General features: G+C 42.7%; 2 protein-coding genes across 4 annotated transcripts in view; both read left to right on the top strand.

Annotated features, from left to right (window-relative positions):
- The first annotated feature begins 395 nt into the window (after positions 1-395).
- SLX4 (SLX4 structure-specific endonuclease subunit) lies at positions 396-15423 on the top strand. Of its 3 annotated transcripts, none has more exons than XM_075179413.1 (15): positions 396-802; positions 3738-4632; positions 4976-5125; positions 5206-5371; positions 5460-5657; positions 6120-6307; positions 7297-7613; positions 7705-7930; positions 8008-8096; positions 8610-8756; positions 8880-9049; positions 9380-11520; positions 11672-11774; positions 12896-13237; positions 14918-15423. In XM_075179413.1, the coding sequence occupies exons 2-15, from the start codon at positions 3867-3869 to the stop codon at positions 15243-15245; spliced, it is 5331 nt and encodes a 1776-aa protein (XP_075035514.1). In that variant the 5' UTR covers positions 396-802; positions 3738-3866; the 3' UTR covers positions 15246-15423. The 3 variants fall into 3 exon arrangements, with proteins under 3 accessions (XP_075035514.1, XP_075035511.1, XP_075035512.1); XM_075179410.1 differs by having other exon boundaries at positions 5203-5371; XM_075179411.1 differs by lacking the exon at positions 396-802 and adding an exon at positions 843-1036 and having other exon boundaries at positions 5203-5371.
- Positions 15424-21148: 5725 nt separating this feature from the next.
- NLRC3 (NLR family CARD domain containing 3) overlaps positions 21149-23897 on the top strand; it is a 37206-nt gene continuing 34457 nt past the window's right edge. Inside the window, exon 1 of the mRNA XM_075179406.1 lies at positions 21149-21572. The gene's annotated coding sequence lies outside the window, so the exon portion shown is untranslated. The remainder of the gene's footprint in view (positions 21573-23897) is intronic.

Genomic DNA, 23897 nt, shown 5'->3' with positions numbered 1-23897 from the left:
TGCAATTTTCAGGACAATTGAACCATACTTGCCAACTCTCCCGGAATGTCCGGGAGACTCCCGCATTTTGTGAGAGTCTCCCGGACTCCCGGGCGAGTGTGGCAATCTCCCGAATTCTGCCCACTTCACTAGGAAGTGCCCCACTTCCTAGTGAAGTGGGCAGAATTAGATCCCAAACGCCGCGATTCCCGGTGAATCGCGGCGTTTGGCCCCGCCCCCGCTGTCAAATGACGCAATTTGCGTCATGACGTCACAGGGGGCGGGGCCGAAATGACGCGATTTCGGCCACCCCGCCCCTTCACGCCCCCCTCCACTGGCTGGCTCCCGGAAGGGAGCTGAAGAAAGTAGGTAAGTATGAATTGAACTATGGAAGTGTATTAATTGCGTGGTAAATTAATTCGGATATTGTGCATCTCTCGGTATTTAAAACCCACAACCAGAGACATATATGTTACAACCAGAGCTGGCTGCAAATCAGACATTGGCAACTATAGAAGAGATAAAAGTACCAACATCAGAGCCATTTGGGGGAGTTACATGACAGTATAAGCATATATACTTATAGATGTAGTTTATCATCTGGAAATACGATTAATCTCGCAACCAATAGACTTGCTGAACACCAGAGGCAGAAAGGAGGGGGCGGCCATTTTGTTGAAGACTCAGATAGTACCAGTGCCGTGGCGCCAATTTCTAGTTCGAATCCGTTGCTATGGAGACGGGCTACGCTTGGTCTTGGTCGCTTTGCGCGGTGACGTCATGGAGTGTATTTCCGGATCCTCGTACGTACGACCGGTCAGAGGTAAGACAGAGGGGGTAGTATGTAAAGTAGGCTCAGGCTGGGTGAGGGGGCAGTAACATGGTAATCATAGTAACGTGCAGTATTGTGTGTGCTCGAATGGGGACGAGTCAGGCTTGTGTGCAACACTGTGTTCAGCCAACCAGCTGTGTAACTACAGGTCCCAGCATGCCCTGAAACCCCTTTGGCTATCTGTTATGGAACTACAAGGCCCAGTCTGTCCTGATACCCACCTAGGTATCTGTTGTGGAATTATAAGTCCCAGCATGTGTTGGTAGCCACCTAGCTATATGTTGTGGAACTACCAGTCCCAGCATGTCCTCATACTCAACTAGCTATCTATTGTGGAACTACAAGATCCAGCATATGTTAGTACCCCCCTAGCTAGCTGCTGAGGGACTACCAGTCTCTCACAGGAAGGCATCATGGGACTTGTAGTTCCACCACTTACAGGAAAAGAGAAACTGGGGCTTTGTTGAAATTCAGGGAACGATCTGAGCAACACAATATAATATAATTGTTCTCTCTTTCTCCAATCTACTCATACCCCAAATGCAGGTGGAGTGCTTCCGCTACCTCCCAACCCCAGTCTAATACAAAGTAGTTGCCCAGGATAAGAATTATTAGTTTAGATCATATGCTGCCTGAGTTAGGTGTAGACTCTCAGATAATTTATTGAAATATATTTCTTATTTTATTCCTGAATGAATCTGGATTTTGTTGCCCTACAATTATCTGGAATCTGATCACACCACTGCCTTCCATGAAAGGATTTGTTTTCAGCCTACACAACTTTCAACGTATTTGGGGAAATTCTAAGTTAGAAATTGTTGGTCATACCTGATTTGTAAAATCTTTTTTTCACTGTGATATTAATCAGTGTACAGTACATATAGACAGCTTTTTTTAAAAAAATTGTTATAAATTAGTTACTTGTGAAATGAGTTCTTTATTAAGTGTTATGTGAAACATAACACTTTTTATTTTCTGCTGTCAAATATGTTGCTGCATTTTGAAGCTCTTGAACAATCCAACTTACATAAAATACACAGAGGACACTGTTAGTGTGTACTGGAACATATAACAAACCAATAACATCTTATTCAGACACAGTTTTCTCCACTGTATAATGTTGCACTACCTCCCTAAAAAAAACACAATTGGGGAACTAAAGTGAAACAGTACATTTTCCTTTTTTTCAAAGCCGTTCGTAGCAATATGACATACATATGGTTTAAACCAGCACTTCAGGAGCTACATGGACGACGCTCTGCCCTTCAAAAGGACTGCACATTACCCTTAATCTCAGTAATTTAAAACAATGTATATAATCAATGAAAGTGACACCAATCTTTAATAACACACCAGTAGGCATTTTAAACAAGTGTCACAAGCTATAACAGACATATCTGACAAAGGAAGGAGCTGGGGGCCGCAGGTGACCCATCAATGGCTTAAACAGTAACTTCAATTTGCAGCAGATTGAGAATGAAATATATTCTTAAAAAAACAAACTACTGGCTGTCAAACCATAATGTGTATTACCCTTGTGAGAATCTAATTTCCATGCAGATTTCTATTCTGTAATGTTAGGAAAAATATAACATCACCTAATTTACTTAATAAAACAATGTTAACTATGCTGCTGGCTTATAACAGAGATTTTAGATATAGTATACTTAGACAGAAGATCCACTCTTCCCGATATAGAAAAAGGGGGTGTGAAATTTCAGAAAAAATGGGGGACGTTTATTGAGTTGTTAGAATCTGCAGTTCAGCAAAATATCTTTAAATTGTTGGAATATACTACTTGGTACTTAGACAAGTGAGTTAAGTGCACCTAACAAATAAGTTGCATTGGCAGCCCCCCCCCCCCCCCCCCCAGTCCCTAGTCCTCCGTACACCTCCTGAGGAAATTAAGCATCTTTAGAGGCATATTCAATTGTTGGCGTTACAGCCACAGTTAACGCGCCCTGCGCACTATTACCATCATTACGGTAATGGTGCGCGTAAATACCGGTATTACGGTACTTTTCTCGCTGGATTTCAGCTCACGGCTCAGGGGGCTGAAATCTGGCTTACTATTACTGTAATACCGGTAATAATTTTTCTGTGGCGGAAACCGCGGACAATTGAATATGCCCCTTAGACTGATAAAAGATGGGATTATGTCCCCCTCCCCTATCTCTTGTATATAAGACAACTATACTTCCCCTCCCCTTACCTCCCCTTAATTTCTTAAGTTTATGTGTTTTTGTTTTTGTTTTTTATTAGTTTTGACTGTTTTCCTTTCTATTACCTCACTCATACCAATTACACTCATTGGACAATTGCACTTGCAAGTAAATTTCTATAAGGTTACGTTTTACCCATAGGAGGCACTGGGAAATTCCTCCTAATTCCTTTTATATGTCACCCTGTTTATGATATGGACACAAGGCTTTTTTTGCCCTTTACACTATTGAGGGGTGTATTTTGTTTCACCGCCCCTATCGCAGTAGATCTCGTTCCCACCTCTGCCCTTTGGCCGACCTAGAGTGAGATGGGGTCAGTTACCTCACCTCAGTCTCCTTTGATTTATTTTATGGCAGGAGTTGTAGGTTGATAACAGCTGGAGAGCCGCAGGTACCCATAATGTATTTTTCTAATGTAGTTTACAAAATAAAAGGAAATGTATGGTTGCTGTAGGTTACAGCGCCTTTTAGGTGTGCACCAGTTTTCATACTTAACCCTCTCTGAACTGGAGTTGATACTAGGAGGAGGAGACATTTTTATAACTATGGCACACTCAAACAATAGATCTGATATCCATCTAGCAAGCTGTTATGGTTTATCCACGTAATATGATCTTTTCAGAAGAGAATAATAGCCCTAAGTGTAGTATGTTGAATACATACAACTTCAGCAATGTGATGTAAAAGGTGTTTTTTATTTCTAGCAGTGGCTGAGTCCTCCATATGATGGAGAGGTGAGATGAGGAATCGGCCTGCTTCTGCTTCTGCTTCCCTCTATGCCCCAGGCTCTCTGACTCTCACATCTCACCCAGTACTTCTGTAACGATTTACTAATGGTTGAATCAGATGATGAATTCACTGATCTATGCTCTAAGCTCTTGAAAAGGGTTAAGAAGAACAAGCCATCAGAGGGTCAGAACATCCCCAAAACCAGCACCGCAGCAAGAAGCAAGTTGAAAAAGCTCAAACCATCCAAGAAGCAGACATGCAATGGGGACAGCAAGGAAGCAGAGCAGACCAGCAGCAAGGAAGCAGAGCAGACCAGCAAAGCCAGACATGGGAACCCCGGTGATAGTGATGGAACAGAAAGGAGGTGTGCTGTGCAGACCAGCAAAGCAGGACCTGGGCCTGACAAACCAAGTGATGGAACAGAAAGGAGGTGTGCTGTGCAGACCAGCAAAGCAGGACCTGAGCCTGACAAACCAAGTGATGGAACAGAAAATAGGTTTGCTGTGCAGACCAGCAATGCAAGACCTTGGCCTGAGAAACCAAGTGACGGAACAGAAAGGAGGTGTACTGTGCAGACCAGCAAAGCAGGACCTGGGCCTGAGAAACTAAGTGACGGAACAAAAAGGAGGCGTACTGTGCAGACCAGCAAAGCAGGACCTGGGTCTGAGAAACTAAGTGATGGAACAGAAAGGAGGTGTGCTGTGCAGACCAGCAAAGCAGGACCTGGGTCTGAGAAACTAAGTGATGGAACAGAAAGGAGGTGTGCTGTGCAGACCAGCAAAGCTGAACCTGGGTCTGAGAAGCTAAGTAACGGAACACAAAGAAGTTGTGCTGTGCTGACCCACCTTTCAAATGTACACATAGAGAAAGGTAATAAGAGATACAGAGTTAGTAAATGTTTTACATGTGTTCCAGTCTGGTTAGCACAATAGCAAAGTCAATTTGGAAACTAAATAAAACCCCTTTGAGACAGAATATTTGGATGACCTCTGACCTCAGTCACATGTCTTGTTGAAGTTTCATCTACACAAAGAGATTTTCATTCACTTGATACATCTAGTTTTAAAAAAAATAATGCAGGAGAAAAGTTAGATGTACCGATGTAATGAACGTAATCTTCTCATAAAAAAAAGTTATATATTCTTATAGTTTTCAGAATTGTTTGTTCATGTATTTGGTTCTGTTATTATATGATATTATCTTCATTGATTAGATGGCAACGAGGCAGAATGTCAGGCAGAAACAGCCAGACATCTGGACCAGCTGAGTGTAAAACATCTCATCTTGGAAAGGATGCAGCAGTTTAAGAGGGCGTCTCCCAAACGCATGAAGCTGGATTCCACCGAGGTCTATGGAGCACATGGTGAGTGTGTATGTCATGTGTAGCTTGTGCTGCCATAGTTCTCCTCTCTCAATGTCTGTCTGCTGTTCTTCCCCCAGTAGACTCTTCTGAAGCTCTCCACACAGATGTGGCCCTGGCTATGGCCCTGCAGATGGACGTCAAGGAGCAGCCAGTTAGCCTGGAAGATGAAGGACTCTTTTTTTGCCAGCTGTGCCAGAAAGACTTGACGGCTATGAACAGCGCTCTGCGAGAGCAGCACGTAAACAGGTACGTTAGGGGAGTGTGCAGCCACCTAGGGGTGTTACAAAGCTGTATTGCTTCTACTGACTCTAGATTGGTTCCTCCGATTATACAGGTGCCTAGACCAGGATGAGAGCATAGGAGGTAGCTCATTAGCTCCCACGGTTCCCAGTTGTCCACTCTGCGGGAAACCATTTAACACAGAGAAGAGTCGCGCATCTCACCTAAAACGCTGTGCTGCCAAACTGAATGTCCCGGCACAGACTTTGCTACAGGCTGTCCAGAGGCAGGCGTCAGAGACGGTACCACCGCGGTGAGAATATGGACATTCCAGTGCCTACTGTGACTGTAGATTACATTACCTTTATTGTTCATCTCCCCATCAACCATAATCTGTTCTGGTATGAGGCTCCTTTATATACCTGTGATCAGCCTGGACTAGTAGTATGAACACCTGGTTGGAAGACTTCCATTGAATCAATATGTTAACCACAGAGAGGAGTGCCCCAGTTCCTGCAACCTTCTGTGGATGACTAAACTGTATATAATTAAAACATTTCACTTTTAAGATCTTTATTATGGCATATCCAGGACACACAGCGTTACTTTGAAATGTTCTATGTCTGCCTGCCAGCTGCGTGTTATTCAGTAGTGTCAGTTCAGTAAATAATGTTTACATTATTTGGTTGCAGATTGACTTGTCATTAAACAATTGACTCTCAGTAACTGGCCCTTAAATCTCTTTACATGAAGCTTAAATCCACCATCTTTGCAGGGTGGCCCATGTGAAGAGGAAGGGTATACCCAAGCAGAAGGAGCCCGCCAAGAAAAGGAAGATGACACAGATGGGTGCGGAGGTGGATGATTTGCTTGTTGCGATGGCGCTGTCACGGTCCATGCAGGAGGACAATGCTGAACCAAACGCTGTCCGTGCTCGGCCACTTCCAGCGATTCAACCACCAGGTACATATCAGAGAGACATGTACCGAACCATTGGGAAACGGGTCCAATCCTCAGCCCAGATAATGCTGAGAATACAGAGGCTCTGTGATTGGTGCACCAGCTGCTGCATGGGAGAGAAGAGAGCTTTCACTGCACTTAGACCCAATATTTCTAGCTGCTCAAGCTGTTAGAATGAGGGTTTATAGTTAATGTGGTTCCTGAACGGATCGGCCTCTTTATATCTCCATTCAGGAGCTGTGCCCTCTATTTACATACTGTGCATGTCCTGCCTAGTTCTCATCGACAGCACTCTACTCTCTTGGCTGACAGAGATGGCAGTGCTTGAGCAAAATGGTAACGTGGGGGAACCACACCAAATGTGTACAAGAGGGAGATGTACCTAGCTTGCAGAGTGTTTACAGAGATGAACAACCCCTTTAGCTAACCTCCCTCCATGTAGTCATATCTGTGGAATGTTCATTGTTGCCTGCACTGGTTTTCCACGTTTGGAATCTTAAAGAGGATTATCAGCACTGGCAGTGTATGTGGCACCTGAGTGTATTGGCTGTTGGTCCTGTCAAATCAAGTGCCGGACTCGCTATGCACCCTCAGTCTTACAGTGTGGAGATCTCACCCTGGGTGGGTCAGTGGCTTATTATATATGGACGTTTAAACTAAAAGTTGACAAAACCCTTTAATGTAACATTTTAGTTTATGTGGACAGTCCAGATAGCACAAGAACAGCTTTATATAAATATTTTCCTCTTTAGCGTTAGTAAAGACTGTAGGTCATGCCTATACACAGAGGAAGCGTCTGCTGTTTCATCTATTGTGCTTCACAAATCATCCTTCCTAGTTTTCCACTTGGCAGCGATCACCATGAAAGTGTACAACGTGATGCATGGCTAATGCCAGGATGAAGGGATCTGATGAAGATATGGCGGTTGCATATGGTCATGGATTGTCCAGAATGCTTTCTTCAGACTCATTTAGAACTGTTTGTATTTTAGAAAAGAAAAGTCGCCGGAAACAGAAGGAGAAACCTACGCCCCTGCTGCTGGTGCAGGCCCCGGAAGAGGCTGTGCTGAAGCTGCAGAAGAGGATGTCTACGCTGCTGACCGAGGAACTCAAAGAGAAAAGTATCCTTGCGCTGCCCCTCAGTCGCTTCTGGTCCATGGAGGTGGAAGAGTGGGACACCTGGAGCATGCGTGGGGGAAAGGACTGTGCGTTCTGGGAGTTCAGCAACATGATGGAGAACAGAGATGCTCTCAGCTACTACACAGCAGAGCTGAACCCCCCAATAACTCCGTGGAATCCACCCTCGAAGGTAAGAGATTCTATAACGTACATTGTGACCCTTCATACAATAATAATACCTTAGTGTATAGACTATGTCTCCATGTCCGTTGTTCCCTCAGAAGCTGCTTAGTTCACAGCCGCGTGAAGTTACAACCGCCTTGACTTCTGGGAGTTCACAAAGCCAAGGTCCTGTTAACAAGGATCTCCATCCTGGGATTCCTTGTGAAGACCAAACGACACCGTCCGACAGCCAGAAGGCATTGCTGGACTTGGTGGAGTTGGCAGGAGAGGGGATGACGCTCACTCAGTGGAACTATGGAGCCAGCAGTACCAGTGACCGGACAGGTAGCCTAAAAGTCCACAGTATTACTGGAAACCATTGTCCTATTTTACTGTGTATTCATAATATTATTTTCCCACAGGCCGGGAGTCACCGGTCATCATTACACCTAGTGGGTTCATCCCATCACAAGAGAAGGAGAATAATAACCAGATTCAGGCCCCGTATATGGTAAGTAAGTCTGATGTAGTCCTCTTCTTTTTACAATATTAAAGAGTATTAGTTATATAGACAAGTAATAGACCAATTATCACTGTGATATCCTAACTTGTTACTTGGGAGCATTCAGAACTGTCACATCTATAGAAAAAGAATAACATTATATGACCACTACTACAATCATCATTGAATGACCATTAAGTTACAAATGTGCACATTGGCATCTTTTATACTGTCCCTCCTCTGTATTTTTGACAGGTGAACAGAGGAAACCTGATGATAATTGATCTCTGTGGTGAGATCAGTGCACACAGCTGATTTACCAAAGAAATGCAGAATATCCTTTTTTTCACCTGCTCCTGTTCTGCCATCCTATCTGGTAATTCAGCTGTGTGTACTGTTACTACCTCTCTACAGAGAGAACAAATATCTTTCATCTGTCCTCAGTCATATGACAGTGTGGAGGGTAAAGAGATTGATAGATGCCAGTATGCACTCACCGTTTCCTGTTCCTGGTCTTTTCAGGCCCCCCTTGTAGCTCTAGCATCAGATTTCATGGAGATGGTAAACAACCCCCATTTGAGTGACGCTCAGCTGCAGACTGACTGTGGTGAGGTGCTGAATGTACATATGTTAGTGTTATACGCACGCTGCCCCCTGCTTGTGGAAGCGGTAAGTGTGATGTTGTCAACTTCATTTTCTTTCTCTTTTACTTACGTCACCTTCATTTCTATTACTACAGATTCAACATTTTTGCAATTTTCCGTTTTACCTTTGTTATTAATATCTGTCCAGGTGCACTCTGAAGGATTCTGGGTACATGAAGCCAGCATGGGGCGGGTGCGACGCCTTCTGCTTAATGACGTATCGGCCGAAGCTGCTCTCTCTTTTATCCGTTTTCTGTATTCCGCCAACACTGCCATCCCCAGCCACTGCCTGTCGCATGTTTGTGAGTTGGCTCGCAGGTGAGTCACACACACACACACACACACACACACACAATAAGTTCTGTTCACCAGCACTTGCCATTACTGTGGTGCTCTGATTGATTCCACATTTTCAGCCCTTTCCTGTGGAAGGGGAGAGCTGTTTTAATACTTATGGACTCACTTCGTGGAAAGGCAGAGTAACTTAATGCTTATGGGTCATTTGCCCCAATATTATTATCTGAAAATGATGTTTTGTTGCATGGAGGGGAGGCCCAGCACCATGGGTGTGTAGTTGTGATCAGTACATGTATTCAGCCTCTTTGTGTTCTGTGTTGTGAACTCTCTTCCTCCTCTACTCTGATGTAGGTTTGGGGTTAAAAGTCTCATAGACATCTGTGAACAGCTAGTTGGGGAGCCGCAGAGCGCAGAGACTCCGGTAACCACAGAAGAGGATGGCGATACTGGAGGAGAACGGGCAGAAACATTCCAAGAGTTGTTGAAATCAATGTGGTTGGATGAGTGTGAAGACCTCTTCACAGACCAGGAAGCAGAGGGACTTCCGGAGGAGGAACATCTGGATGATGGAGGTGTTGGAGAGGGGGAGTTGGAGGAGATCTATGAATTTGCCGCCACTCAGCGAAAAATGCCAGTAGAGCAAGAGAAAGAAGTTGGAAGTAGTAGTGAGCAGGAAGAGCATCGAGACAAGGACTCTGAAGACAGTTCTCCTGAAGTCAGAAACCATGTTGTAGGAAGAAGAGAACAAATTATTGATGCAGTGAAGCAGCGTTCTACAAAATGTCACATACAGACCTCTGTGATAAACACCACTCCGCATAAAGTATCTCCTGCCCAAAAAGCTGTGATGTGTTCTCCTGTTGGGAAATCTCCTGCTCGTTTTAAATCAAACAGCCTTGAATCGTCCCCTTCATTTTCACCTCTAGCTTCCCCTGCTCAGCTCAAAACCCCGCCAAACCCGACCTGCTCTGTGTCTCCCATTCAATCTCCTTCTAGATTTAGTGTTCCAGCTGCCTCTCCTGCCCGTCGACTCTTTAATAATTATCTTGCTAAGCACTCACAAAGCCCTTTGGCCACTCCTGAAAAATGTGCTCTCTCTGTAGTACATACCGTACCATTGATTTCACCCAGCAGGTCCGAAGGCCCTGAGGGTGATGTATTTGCTCAGCGCAGCCCTCCACCTCTTGATGACAGTTATGACCGCATGTTTTCAGAGACTTGTGGGGAATATGTGGAACCTTCAGGTACTTGTGAATCTAGATCTCATGTAAATCCAGCTAGCCCACAGGATCAGACATCTGTACTTACAAGTTCACCTTCTGCCAAGTCGTGTCCTACTCTTCCTGAACTCGGATCTTCACCTAACAACCAGCCACGAACCAGTTCATTTCTAGAGATCTCCTCTTACTCAGTGGTTGAACACGGAATGTCTCCACCCTCCCGTTTACAAGATTCTCATCATATTGCTCCTATCCATGAGTCTTCTAGCAAACCTACTTCTTCTCCCAAAGCCTTATGCCAAGACATCATATTGATCTTGTCATCTGATGAAGAGACAGAATCCAGTACACAAGATATAGCACAAAATCATACGTCTGTCATGTCCAAGAGCATTAAAGAGTCTCCCATTAGCTTCAGCATAAGGAAGAGCAACGAGAATCTTTCCCGCCTAGAAATGAGCAGCAGCTCAGAGAACTCTTGGTTGGTACCTGCCACGCCTATGCCCAATTTAACAGAATCACGAATTTCTCAACTGCAGACCTCACATTTCCCTCTGTTGCCTCAAACCTCACTACAGACCTTGTGCTTACCTCAGTCTCCTCGAGCCTCCAAGACCTGCGACCAATCTGTTTCTCATCCAAGCTTTGTTGACCCATCTCAGACACACTCGGTGTGCCCCCCGTTGTTCTCTCCTAAGACCTCTTTTATTTTAAATCAATCCCTGTGTTCCCACATCACTGAAAAGCATGGAAAACTTCATGAAGTATGCTCTAGCAGTGCTAGTAAAGACCTTTCTTCACCGCCAACGTCTTTTGCTAGTAGCACTGTGTTTGAGGTTGTGGATAGCGAGGATGAAGGTCCTGTGCCAGAAGGTCCTGAGCCAGAGCCCCAGGCTGATACCAGTGGCTGTAGTTTCCATATAGACTATGATGAACCTCCCATTCATATAGAAGATTTGTGGTCCGACATGCAGGAGACACCAACAAGGCCTTATTCTTCCCCAAAGCGCAACATTCCATCACATATCTATGAAACCCCTTCTAAGCCATCTGAAATAAAGAGCAGTGGTACTTTACTGAAAGGAAACACAGAACCCTCCAGCAGTCAGGAATCTCCTGACACCACAGCCTTGCACAGTAACCAGGTGAGCTATATGAACTCCAAGCTGTGGGATGAATGGGGAGATGAAGACCCCGAGCTGCCTGCTGTCCTTCCTTTGTCTCAGCGATTGAATAAAGTTCCTGATGTACAGAAGGAGCTGAGGACCCCAGGTATGTTACTCCAAAGTACCCTAGATACTGTGACATCCGGTAGATCTCACTTTGTCTGTAACTGCCTCAGTATTAATGTGCCACAAATTTTCAGCCGACCAATGACCACTGGGGCCCCTGGTCACCTAACGTTCCTCTGCTTCCTCTCCAGTTACCATAGTGCGTAGGAGAGAGCTTGCTCCTAAGGTCCCTATCACTCCGTTGCCTCATTATTCAGACATGGACACCCCGGTTCTGAAAAAGGAGTTGAACAGGTGAGTGCATGTTTATGGACGTGTATAAGCTGTAAAGATGTCCATCAATCTCATAGTAAGTCCTGTGTGTGCTCTTGCTTTTCGATCCCCTAATAAAATTAAAATGGTTTCTTTAACGCTTCAAATAAGAGTTTGTGTACATGTATTTGACTGTATGTTAAAGGGGAGTACTAATTCCAGACAATCATTTTTTTAAAAATGTTTTATTCTGTATTTACAAATCCTGACCAAAATAGCAAAATACTTTTCTGATGTGTTGCATTGGGGGGGCACAGGAATGGGGGTTCGGGCCCTGTCTCCTGGGCGTAGGCTGCTTAGTAAGAAAAAAATTGACTCCTCCTCACCCCAGGCATGTCACTATCTAACCAATCTATCTAGCTATCAAAAAACTTAACTATAAACTATCTAGCTTAGTGTCCTTACAAGGTGGATCTAGGCCCAGACCTTTAGGCCAAGGTGTCAGACAAAGTATTGTGCACCTGTCTTCTGTACACTGTCTTGGCAGGATCTGTGATCTTTTGGAATGATACCTGCTTTCTGGAGGTGTTTTCCCAGAGGTACAACATGAAGCTTTCCTCTTTTTCCCCCAGACTGATTTTTTTCTTAAAATTTCCCTGAATGCCTGAAATGACATTTCACCACTGTCGAAAGGCCTTCAGTCTCTCAGACAGTCATTACAGTGCTGCCAAAGAAAAATATTTTTTGTTAACGGTTACTACTAAACTAGTTCCCCAAAAAAATAGTGCAGATAGCCATTCTCCTGTAGTAGAATCCTACCACTCATCTCTCTCACAATCTAAGAGTGTCCTTCTCCTGGTGGATTTTGGACCTGTACTGGGACCTCCCAACAGTAGGAGTGGACACCATGGTCATTCCTTGGGGAAAACAACTAGTTTGCTTTTTCCGTGGTACCATATATAGTAAACTTGCCAAGGTGAGAGGTACATATTGCCACATTTTACCATACAGGAGTGAAGTATATAAAGGTATATTCTGTATTATGATATGAATGTGTCTGCATGGAAGTGGCAATGTTACTTGGTACTTAACAACCTGCAAGTCAAAATGACGACTGACACATTGCTGAGGTAAGAGTTTTCCACTCTCCCCCTGTCTCTCAGATTTGGGGTGCGGGCTCTCCCTAAGAAGCAGATGGTGCTAAAGCTGAAAGAGATCTTCAGTTACACACATCAGCTCATGAGCTCAGACTCTGAGGACGACGTTCCTCCATCTCAGCCCCATCAGAGAGTCCACAGCAGCGTAGCTCAGCAACAACCTGCTCCCAGGAAACAGAGACCCGGAGCCACCGCTAAGGCTCCCAGCAACGCTAAGAGAGGGAAGAAGGTGCCACCTGTGTCCACAGCACAGGAAGCAGACACAGGAGAAGATCAGTCATTGACAGCATCACAGGAGTCTACAACATCCTCTGTGGCAGCAAGTGACACCTCCTCCTTATCCCACAGGTAATGAGAAGCGCTGGAGTAGAACCATCGACATTTCACACTTTGTATTTGGTAGCAGTAGGATGTCTAAGAGGAAGTCTGAGATGCTTTTGTGGTTACAGCTGCACTATAATGTAGAGCAGCAATTATAAAGCTGCACTTAATTATTTATTTATAAATTAAATTTCTGGAATACTTATTGTCCCCTGTGCCTTCCCCATAAAAAATAAAAAAAATACCCAACGACATCACTGAGACCTGACGTGTATTCATAACATCATGGTTCCTAGTAAATTCATCAGCTACCATCTAATCAATATTTATTCAGCCCACAAGTCTCCGTCTTGCTATGTTGCCAGGTCCAATGTAAAGGTATCACATGTTTAAACATGATGTCGGGGCCAGATTTGTGGAAGGGCCACATAAGCCAGGCTTATGTTGGCAGAATTGCAGGGGTGTAAGGTCCCCCTTATTTTCTCCTGACTTTTTACCTTATGCCAGCAAGTGTACAAAAAAAAATCAATAACCTTTTAAATAAATGACTAGCAGAATATATTTGTTTTTTAGTGTATGGAATGCATCAGAGTTGGGCCATGGAGCATGACTCTGATGAAGAACGTGGTGGTGTTGGTGGGGCTGCGGAACAACAAATGTGCTTATAGGAGTACAGAATTGATATACAGGCCTGTGTTTACTTGATGGGTATTCTGTGTAGTCACTAAAAGTCTCACTTAATGTTTTATTGTTTGAGTTGCAGCTGCTTTTTACTGTTCTCTCTAACACTGTATTCACTATGCTACAAATAATAGGTACGGATTGTTATAATCGATTAATAATAAATAGTTTATAGCTGAAGAAGAGAGTGACAGCTGTTTGAGTCTCTTATAGAAGCACAGACAGTGACTACAAATCTGTACAACAGACATTTTATCTATGGCACTTAGAGAACTTATATCGCACCGATCTTCAGTGGAAGTAGCCAGTTTGCTTACACTTTGTGCCTCGGTGATGTCACTGGTTCCTAGTGAAATGATAGGCTGTCTACTGGTTCAGCCCACAAAGCGACTGATTAATATTAACAGTACATGAACTAACAATGATATAGGTGAGAGCAAGAGCTTACAGTCTAAAGAGATCTGTAGTTTTCTCGTATAACGTTTTGTGTAACGGAAGACTGAGAATATTGAGATTCTAAATTACCTTAATTGGATAGATACCGTTATCATCAAAAGATGGTTTTACCGGACAGCTGGCATCAGCATGGAGTGTCGAAGCAAATTCATTTTATTACAACAGAGAGAAAATGAGAGTTTGTTTATAATCAGCAAATGGGGTCAGTTTTTTAAACTTTGCACAGTATCTTCTCTGAGAAACTTTTCTTTATTGAAAAACTCAGTGTGGAAAGTCATCACCAATCCTGAATGAGTAACTCTCAGTCAGTGACGTGTGGATACATTCGGCTCCATTTTTCGAATGTATTACAATTAAATCATATTTCTCATGTCAATGCAGAATGTGGACAATTACAAGCATTCACCACTAGAGGGCAGAACTGCAACAAAAGCTCTAATTTGTCCTTGTCAAGCTACAGCCATTTTTAGGTTGTGTTTAGATCTATTGTGTTTGGTCAGAATTCCAAACCACAGAATTGTATGCGAACACAATACCAACAGCCAGATCCTTATTGGTTTCTCTTTACAGTTCCAACACCAATGAGTTTGAAACCGCGTTTGCGGATGAAGAGGATGACGAGCCAGTGGCAGCCTCTCAAGTTGCCAGCAAAGAGGCTCTTACTGCAGAAGCAGTGAGACGGTTCATAGAGAGCCACCCCGAGCTCCACAAGCGGATCTTGCTCTATCAGCCGCTTGACCTGGCCTCACTCCACGCGGAGCTTAAGCAGAGCGGGATCAAGGTGGCCGCTGGGAAGTTGTTGGACTTCCTAGATGTACACTGCGTGACCTTCACCACCGCCGCCGCCCGCAAGGAGAAGAAGAGCCGCGGAAAGAGGAAAGCAGGGAAGCGACACTGAGACATTTTTAACCAATCTGCCTGGGAAATAAAAGGATAAACCATCACTGTACAAATAACTTAACGTGACATAACTAAAATTATGTTAATGAATTTTAATGTAAAAAACAAAAACATGTATGAATTTGTAAATTATGGATGTTTTGTGTATGTTGATTGTATATGGAATAAATAAGAGAACAAAATATCAGTTTCTTGCTTTTCAATAGGACACAAACACGTCTGAGTTCATCATAAGTTTTCATGACACAGACAATGTAGGACAGTTAAAAAAAAATTTAACGTTGAAAAGGTCTTTTATGTTAAAAATACATGGTTTGCATGTAGGAAGACCACAACTGAAAGAGGGATAACATATTAGGGGGGATAAAGACACAGAATGACAGAAAAAAACACAAACTGATCTGATTATACACAATGTTATTCTATATTTGCCTTTTTTCCTTTCAAGTGCTCAAGAAGTGAGATACTGCGATGTACATTAATTCATATCTAGGTCTCCTCCCAGGGTACCTCTTGTTGTGAAAAGGAGAGTGTATAATGGAGGTTTACATGAAATATTACAGAGGAGCCAGATCTACCCTGCCTGGCCCAATGTGAACATTAGAGGTTGTAATCAGCGATTCAATTCAACACACTCCATATATTCATGTATGTGGCTCTCAATCTTACCACGTCATCATGAGTGGTGGAAGGTCTGAAACAAGCCTTTCCTGTGTATGGCATAAGTCTCATTAAACATTTGGGGGTGTATATCACAAATGATCTAAGTCTACTTGATCAGTGTATTTTTTGGCTACTGTTGACCATACTCCGTAAAGAATTACACACTTGGAAATATAAGAATTTCACCTGGATAGGGAGGATGAATATACTCCACATACCTCCCGAGTGGATTTCAGATATGCAAAGAATGATCTGTGGTTTAATTTTGGGGGTAGACGGCCTCATCTGAAACTGGAGGTCCTTTATAGAGTGAAGCACAGAGGAGGTGTTTAACTTTCTTATATATTTGGCTATTATCAAGCCACTTTATTAAATAGAATATTGGAATGGACTAGAGAAGTGGTTGCTAAGCAATGGATAGGGATCGATTCCCGACCATGGCCTTATCTGTGTGGAGTTTGTATGTTCTTCCCATATTTGCGTGGGTTTCCTACAGGTGCTCTGGTTTCCTCCCACATTCCAAAAAGATACTAATAGGATAATTGGCTGCTATCAAACTGACCATAGCCTCTCTCTCTGTCTTTATGTGTGTGTGTGTGTGTGTGTGTGTGTGTATATATATGTTAGCGAATTTAGACTATAAGCTCCAATAAGGCTGGGACTGATGTGAGCGAGCTCTCTGTACAGCGCTGCAGATTTAGTGGCGCTATATAACTAGCTGATGATGAGATCAAGGAACAATCCTTACAGGCCCCAATTGGCATAATTCCTTTGACCCCAACTTTATCGACTCTTAAACATGCTTCCATCTCTCCTACTCTTTCTTGTTGGAAAACGTTTAAATGACGGAAACTTATTTCATCAATGGTCTCTCCGCTGATGTCGTTCACAGTAATATTCACTTGCCACCTGGGCTAGATCTCATTCCCTCTGGAGACTGACAGGAGGCGGGGGTCTTTCGAGTTGGCCAATTGGTGAGCTCTACTGAAGTTTGCCTTTTTAGCGAGCTTCGAGAGAAATGGAATCTCCCCCACACTAGGGATGGAAACACTTACAGCTCTGCCAATTTTAGCGGCAAAAGGGTTTAGTGGCGAAATTACCTGAGAATTTACCACATGTGAACAATTATGCTCTGGCCCTAACAATCCCTCATTCAATTTCCAAATTATACAATCTTATACTTGAGGACTTATATATTCCTTTACTGTGGTATACTAAAACCTGTGAAAGAGACCTTGGACACAAGATTGGGGAGGGCAAGTGGACAAAGATCTTTCAGATATCGCATGCTAGTTCCCCAGCATTTGTGTAGTTGAAACTCAATATAAATTGCTCTCTAGATGATAGAGATGTCCTGATGAACATAGGAGTTGCCTCACAGGTTCAGGGAACCCCCTGCACATATGGTGGAACTGTTTGTTGTTAAAACCCTTCTGACACAATGTTTTACATCTTTCTAGTGTGATCCTTGGAGAAGATGTTCCTAATGATCCGCTGTTTCGGCTCCTGAATTTTTAAAACGCCTATATAGTACAGCTAAAGCTGTGATGCCTACACATTGGCGATCCTCTTCTCCTCCAACCATCACTGTGTGGTTCTCCAAAATTAATTTCTTTATGGATATGGAGGACATTACCTGAGAAGCTGGTGACAACTATGAATACCTGGTTTCATCGGTTAGATTTCAAGGATTCTGCACTTTACAGAAATAATCTATCGCCTCCATTTGAGCTACTTGTATCCCTTTAAAGGTTCTTAGACTTACTGTTGATTAAGTTTTAAGCCGACCCCTCCATTTCGCTCTCTTCTCAGTGTTCCTTAAAAGCTTACCGGATTGCCACCTGACATGTAGAATACTCCTCTAGATGTTTTGACCCATCATTTTATATTTTGTGTACCCTTACATGATGTTAGGCTGACGGTCTGATCACCAACTCACAGAACAAGATGGCGGAGGTCTTCACCTATAGCAGCCGCCTTTCCTTTAGAGCTTGATATGCTCACCGGTACTCAGATGCCCCAAGGACTTAACTACAGGCGTAGTATGAGATGGTAATACAGGCCCGTAGCGGCGGGCCAGGAGGCTGAATAAAGGGCAGTGGATAGTCAGAAGGTAGCCGAGGTCAAGGGTCACAGGCAAGCAGAGTAGTCAATAAAGACGCCAAAGGGTCAGGATCACAGGCAACGTAGCGGAGTCCAAAGTCCAGGCAGGGGTCATACACAGAAAATCCAACAGAGTATCCACAGGACAGGGTACAACAGACAGAAGCAGGTCAGCAAGACTGGGACAAAAGCGCTATAACCGCCTCCCTGCCTTAAATACACAGACTAACCAATCAGGGCTCAGCCCTGCAAGTTACACACAGGCCAGGTTAATTGCTAATGTGCCCTGTAATCAACCCACAGGCTGCAGCTCTGCACATGCGCCCGGCTGCCAGACTTGCCTGAGCGCAGAGAACCTAATTCGGCGTCCACCCATTGCCCTGGCAACGGTCGGCCTGAATTTCCGGAAGTGACGTCCCGGTCGTCATAGCGACGGCTGGTATGCCAGAGAGGGGCGGTGAGTCGCGGCAGTGCCCGCGGCCGCCACGCCTCTCTAACACATTACGGTTATGTCGGGTTGAATTTTCCCCCTTTCCCAGCTTTCCCCTCAATCTCCCCCCTTGTATGTACCCTCCCCCTGCTGTTTACTTGTCAAACCGGTTGTTATAATCGGCTTTTGAAATAGGGTTAATACTGTTTTATACCTATGTTTTCTTGACAACCACTGTATTATATAATCTGATCTCTGAGTACTCTGTATCTCAGTTCGTTATCACTGTATGCTATATCTTGTTTTGAAACCAATGAAGAAAGTTTACACACAAAAAATGTTAGTGGCTTTCCTGTGCTTCCTTTTTTTAAAACTAGTTTACTCAGGTTAGGTTGATAAGTTTCTGGAGACAAAGACATGGGATAGAATGTTGTAGGTTAATGGACTGTAAGCAGTAAAAAAAAACCGCCACTTAACTAATGAAGGCCCAGGAACCGGGAGGTAGTCCGGGAGGACTCCCAGAAATTCGGGAGTCTCTGGGACATTCTGGGAGAGTAGGCAACTATGGTTTATTTAAGTTAGAAACACAAGTATTTCACTGTGGGCATTATTCATCTTCAAAAGTAATGTGAACGCAACTTGAGTTTAAAAAAAAAATGCACGTAACTTGTGCGCCCATATTCAAATATAAGAGGATCTCAATAACTCAGGAACTGACTGCCAACAGAAGAGAAGAAGGCAGAAGCCTGGTAAGAAACGATTTGTGTTTATGTGGGGGACAGAGAATGTTCTGATGGGGGCAGAGTGTAATGATGGAGACAGCGTGCAGATGGGGAACAGAGAGTGTTCTGATGGGGGCAGAGTGTGCTGAAGGGGGGCAGAGTGTAATGAGGGGGGGGGGAAGTAATGAGGGGGGAGAGTGTGCTGAAAGGGGGGCAGTGTAACGTGCAAGAAAGAGCTCACACTTTGTGCCACCATTGGGATAGATGTGGATTCAGCAAAGTAGCATCATTGAGAGACCATAGTGTTTTAGGATTAGAAAGTCCCCTACCAGGCTGCAATAACATTTCTGCATCCACGAGAATGCTGGAAAACTGACATCACTTGTATAGAACAGTTATTAGGTCACTTGTCTCTATTCCCCCAATTGTAGGACTGCAAGAGCACCAGCGCAGCCTCTAACAGGGACTTACTAATTCTGAATGTATGTTCCCACTTGTCCTTACGTTTTAAGCTTCATACTTGTCAGACTATTAATTGACAAATCATCTAAATCAGAAATCTATGGTATGTTATAATAATACAGTATTTACAAGTGATCAAGGATACTGATTTCTGTTTGACAGCTGTGCAACTAAACCAATGGCTGTAACATCCACCTGCCCTTATCTCCTTATTGACTATGATATCAATACCCGAATCACTTACACAAAAGGGGCCTGATTCATTAAGGATCTTAACTTGAGAAACTTCTTATTTCAGTCTATGGATAAAACCATGTTACAATGCAAGGGGTGCAAATTAGCATTCTATTTTGCACATAAGTTAAATACTGACTGTTTTTTCATTTGTTTTCTGGAGTTCCTGAATTTTCCTTTGAGGGGAAGGGGGGGGAAGGTTGGTTACAGGTGCATTAACCTAGGGCTGCCAGGACCCTTAAAGCAGGTCACCAATAGACATACACAGCACAGTCTTGTCAGATCCACGTAGACAATGCAGCAGCTCAGTATTCATGCATCTAGCTAGCTCTGTCTTCCTCCTGTGGTTTATCACATCCTGAGTGTGACCTGCATCAGCCGCATGCTAGTTCTTCAATATATATATATATATATATATAGATGCATAACATATCGGCACCACAGTGCTGCCCCCTACCTGTCATGTGATGTATAGACTGAATGAGAGGACAGCACCAGAATACCGTGTGCTCCATACAGCTGCTTTTTTTTATTTATTTTTTTTTAAATAAAGTTATTGTTATGTTTTGAAGCTAGTGGTTAAAAGTGCTGGAAATTGGTATACGAGCTATAAAATATATGGTATATAAGGTTTCGCAGTTACTGCTCTCTGTTTGTTAGAACTCATTTTTAGCTGTTCATTTTGGATGTTAACTATGAATGAGACAGCATTCCTTTATTACAACTACAGCCAGTACCACAATGGTAAACCATGCTGCTATACAAGGGGTTGCAAACACTATTTTTGTTTTGCATGCACAGAAAACACTGCTACGTTTGCATGTAGCACGCACTTAGGGGTAAATTTATCAAGCTGCGGGTTTGAAAAAGTGGAGATGTTGCCTATAGCAACCAATCAGATTCTAATGATCATTCTACAAAATGACAGCTTTACCCCATACAGAGCAGCTTTCTTTTTACACTGCAATTCAGAGTTGAGCTAGCACGTATCCCGTTGCAGATCTGTCCGCACTATTTACATTTGTCCCCTAGAATACAACAAGGTTTTGCCAAGGTGCTGTAAATGATCTGCAATTAAACATCTGACCATAACTATCTAATCAGACTTCTAATTCAGAGGGGAACTCCACTCACTTTTTCAAAACTCATATTAAGGATGCTTTCATTGCTGTATGGGCATCACGTGTTGTCAGTTATGATGCACAGTTGTTGTTTTTTTTCTTCTTTTGTACAGTTTGAACCAGCTAAAATCTGACCCTTTTTGACTTTTGTGGTACGTTCTGTTTCAAGACAAGAGACAGGAAATCAGAGAGGGCGAGACGCTTAGCAGGAAGAGGTGCGATGCTGAGATCAGTGGACCAGACCTGAGTAGAGACGTATAGCTGAGCACAGAGGCAGAGGGAAGAAGGAGACACTATTAGAGGCTGAAAGAAAGGACCAACTGGTTGGGGTGGATGAGTGCTGGGCACACAGGAACTGTAAACAAATAGAGGGCAGAAAAGGATACCAGAGAGTGGCAGGAGAGAGGTGTTCACAATGGAAGATTTGATGATCGTTCTTGAATTGCAAGCAATATGGATAGAAAAGTCAATTTAGAGACATCACTGTGAGTGACATTGGAACACAAACTATTATTAAAGCACCAGAGAAAGCAACTTGTCTGCCTTTAAACCCCCAGCTAACTCTCCCACAGATGTTATTTGTTACTTAGGTGAGTATATATAGATTGTATGAATGCAAGTAGCATTTCTGTGCTGCAGTACAGCGTAACTTGTATGTGCAAAGGTTTCATATCAAAAGTAACAATTTGTGTCATCGTCTTTAGCACTTACCGTATATGCGTCTTATTCTATATCTGGAAACCTAAAGGGATTGTAAGCTGTTTGGTTTGATAAAAGAATGACTTTCCTACTGCGTTAAGCTCCTGTAACTTATAAAGGGGATAATGTAACATCTACGGTTACTTATAAAGAATATCAGAAGGAGGGTTGTGACCATATAAAGGCACAAGGCTGCAAGTCCTGTTGGACGTAATTAGACTGATTGACCTTCACATGGGGAAATGATGTCTTTGTCTATCTGTCAAGGTCAGTGGCCTCAGTCAAAGGTGGGAGACCCCAGGAGAGTTTCCCCCTGTGATAATGAACCTGTGTTTGTGAGAGTGACAATATTTTGAGGTTTTTAACCCTTTGCTGAATACTACACCAAATGATTTATTTTCTTTATAATAAAGTTTTATTTCATTTGGAACATGGGTTCTTGACATATGGGTCGGAACCAAACAAATCGTTGCCTTGATTCAGCTTTCAGAAAGTAACACATGCTTATTTTAGTGCTTTATTGTTTTGGAAATGCAATTAATTGTCAAGTTATTAGTTGTATTTTAGAATCAATAACATTATTTCCAATATAAGATATGAAGCAGGACCACAATTTACCTTGGACACTGTGTTTGGATACTCAGTGGATATTATGTGATACAGTTGCAACGATTCCGTACAGTAAGATATACTGTTGCCTATACAAGAATAAGAATGTTGCATATTACACCTACCACACTGAACAAGAGAAGAGATGTTCACATACAAACAGAATAATAAACAACAAAGGCACCATGATTTGCAGATACATAAGAGAATACTCAGAATTAACCTCAGTAGTATATATAACAATAAATATGGTGCTCTGTAGTTACCTGATCATAAAGCAACAATAATTGAAATAATAGAAATTGTATTATTCATCACAGAGTGATGTGTTTTATCCAAGAGAGATTGAAAGCTTCTCACCTCTTTGTCTGTTTTACCCAGTTTGTTTATTAGTTTACTATGTTTGTCCCCAATTGTAAAGCGCTACGGAATATGTTGGCGCTATATAAATAAATGATGATAATGAAGAGAGGCGCGGGATAGGGTATCAGCTTTGGATCTCTACTCTGATCTCTAATCCCACTGTAACCTGTCCATCTATCAGCTAGAAGTGGTCATGTGCCAGCCAGGTGGTGCCCATATAATTATATACCAGCCAGCAATGGCGATAATGAGAGGATATACGGGTATAATATAACGACGTACCTGCCAACAGAGATATCCACATGTATATATAAGCCACATTGTAACTATTTAGCTATATTCCATCAAACAGATTTGCTCATATGTTATACCGACAAATTAATGTGCCCATTTAATTAAATAACAGCCAAAAGTGCCAATGTGTTTATATATATATATATATATATATATATATATATATATATATATATATATATATATATATCAAAATTAGATGATTACATATTGCCCTGCAGTGCCCATATAATTAAATACCCAGCTAAAGTGAGTTGCCATCTGGTTATATAACAGAAGTGTCATTTACACTCCATCCCTTTCCCTCCTTTTCTGTCTTTCTTCTGTGTTCCGTCCGTCCCACTTTATTTGTGTGTTTTTCTCTTCCATTGTCAGTGTTCCCTCCACGCTGATTGGGTGAGGAATGTTCCATTCAGTCTCATGTTCTGGGTCTGCACGGACATTTAATGTTCTATGGGCAGCCAATAGAGAGGACCAGCTGGTGATTTACTACCATGGAGAAATACAAGAACGCTTTTTTGTTATTTTCATTTTTATAACACATAGTATTGTCGTGTAGAAATATAGAGGTACAATAATTGAACCGGAAGTAAAATGAATCAACTTTGCTATAATAATTTTGTTCATATGAGTCAAATTCAATTGCCTGGTCATTAATGTGATCACTATGAACAATGGACTTTCTGGTCTTCTATGGGAGATTTATAGAGGACTTATTTTTATTTGGGATGGGAGTGAGACTTTTGAGGGCACCTAAATCACAATTCCTTTAATCTCACATTCACGAGCACTTATCACAAGTCATGTATCAATTTTTGGACATAAAACTAGGAGTGAAAAAAAGTCAACAGTTTGAGCAATATACCGGTTCCAAGCTTTTTTTTTTTTTTTTTTAACATAAATAGAAACAATATTAATAAAAGATCTGTATTTACATAGAAAGATATTTT

The sequence above is a fragment of the Mixophyes fleayi genome, chromosome 7 (assembly GCF_038048845.1).
Source record: "Mixophyes fleayi isolate aMixFle1 chromosome 7, aMixFle1.hap1, whole genome shotgun sequence".
In the NCBI taxonomy this organism is placed as follows: Eukaryota; Metazoa; Chordata; class Amphibia; order Anura; family Limnodynastidae; genus Mixophyes; species Mixophyes fleayi.
The sequence above is the reverse complement of the archived record's forward strand: the minus strand, read 5'-3'. Positions and strand labels throughout refer to the sequence as shown.

Excerpts from the sequence above, each read along its gene's own strand:
- SLX4 (XM_075179410.1), top strand. The coding sequence starts at position 3,867 with ATGGTTGAATCAGATGATGAATTCACTGATCTATGCTCTAAGCTCTTG. Across the intron at positions 4,633-4,975 it reads AAATGTACACATAGAGAAAG|ATGGCAACGAGGCAGAATGT; the intron begins GTAATAAGAGAT and ends TTCATTGATTAG. Across the intron at positions 6,308-7,296 it reads TCCAGCGATTCAACCACCAG|AAAAGAAAAGTCGCCGGAAA; the intron begins GTACATATCAGA and ends TTTGTATTTTAG.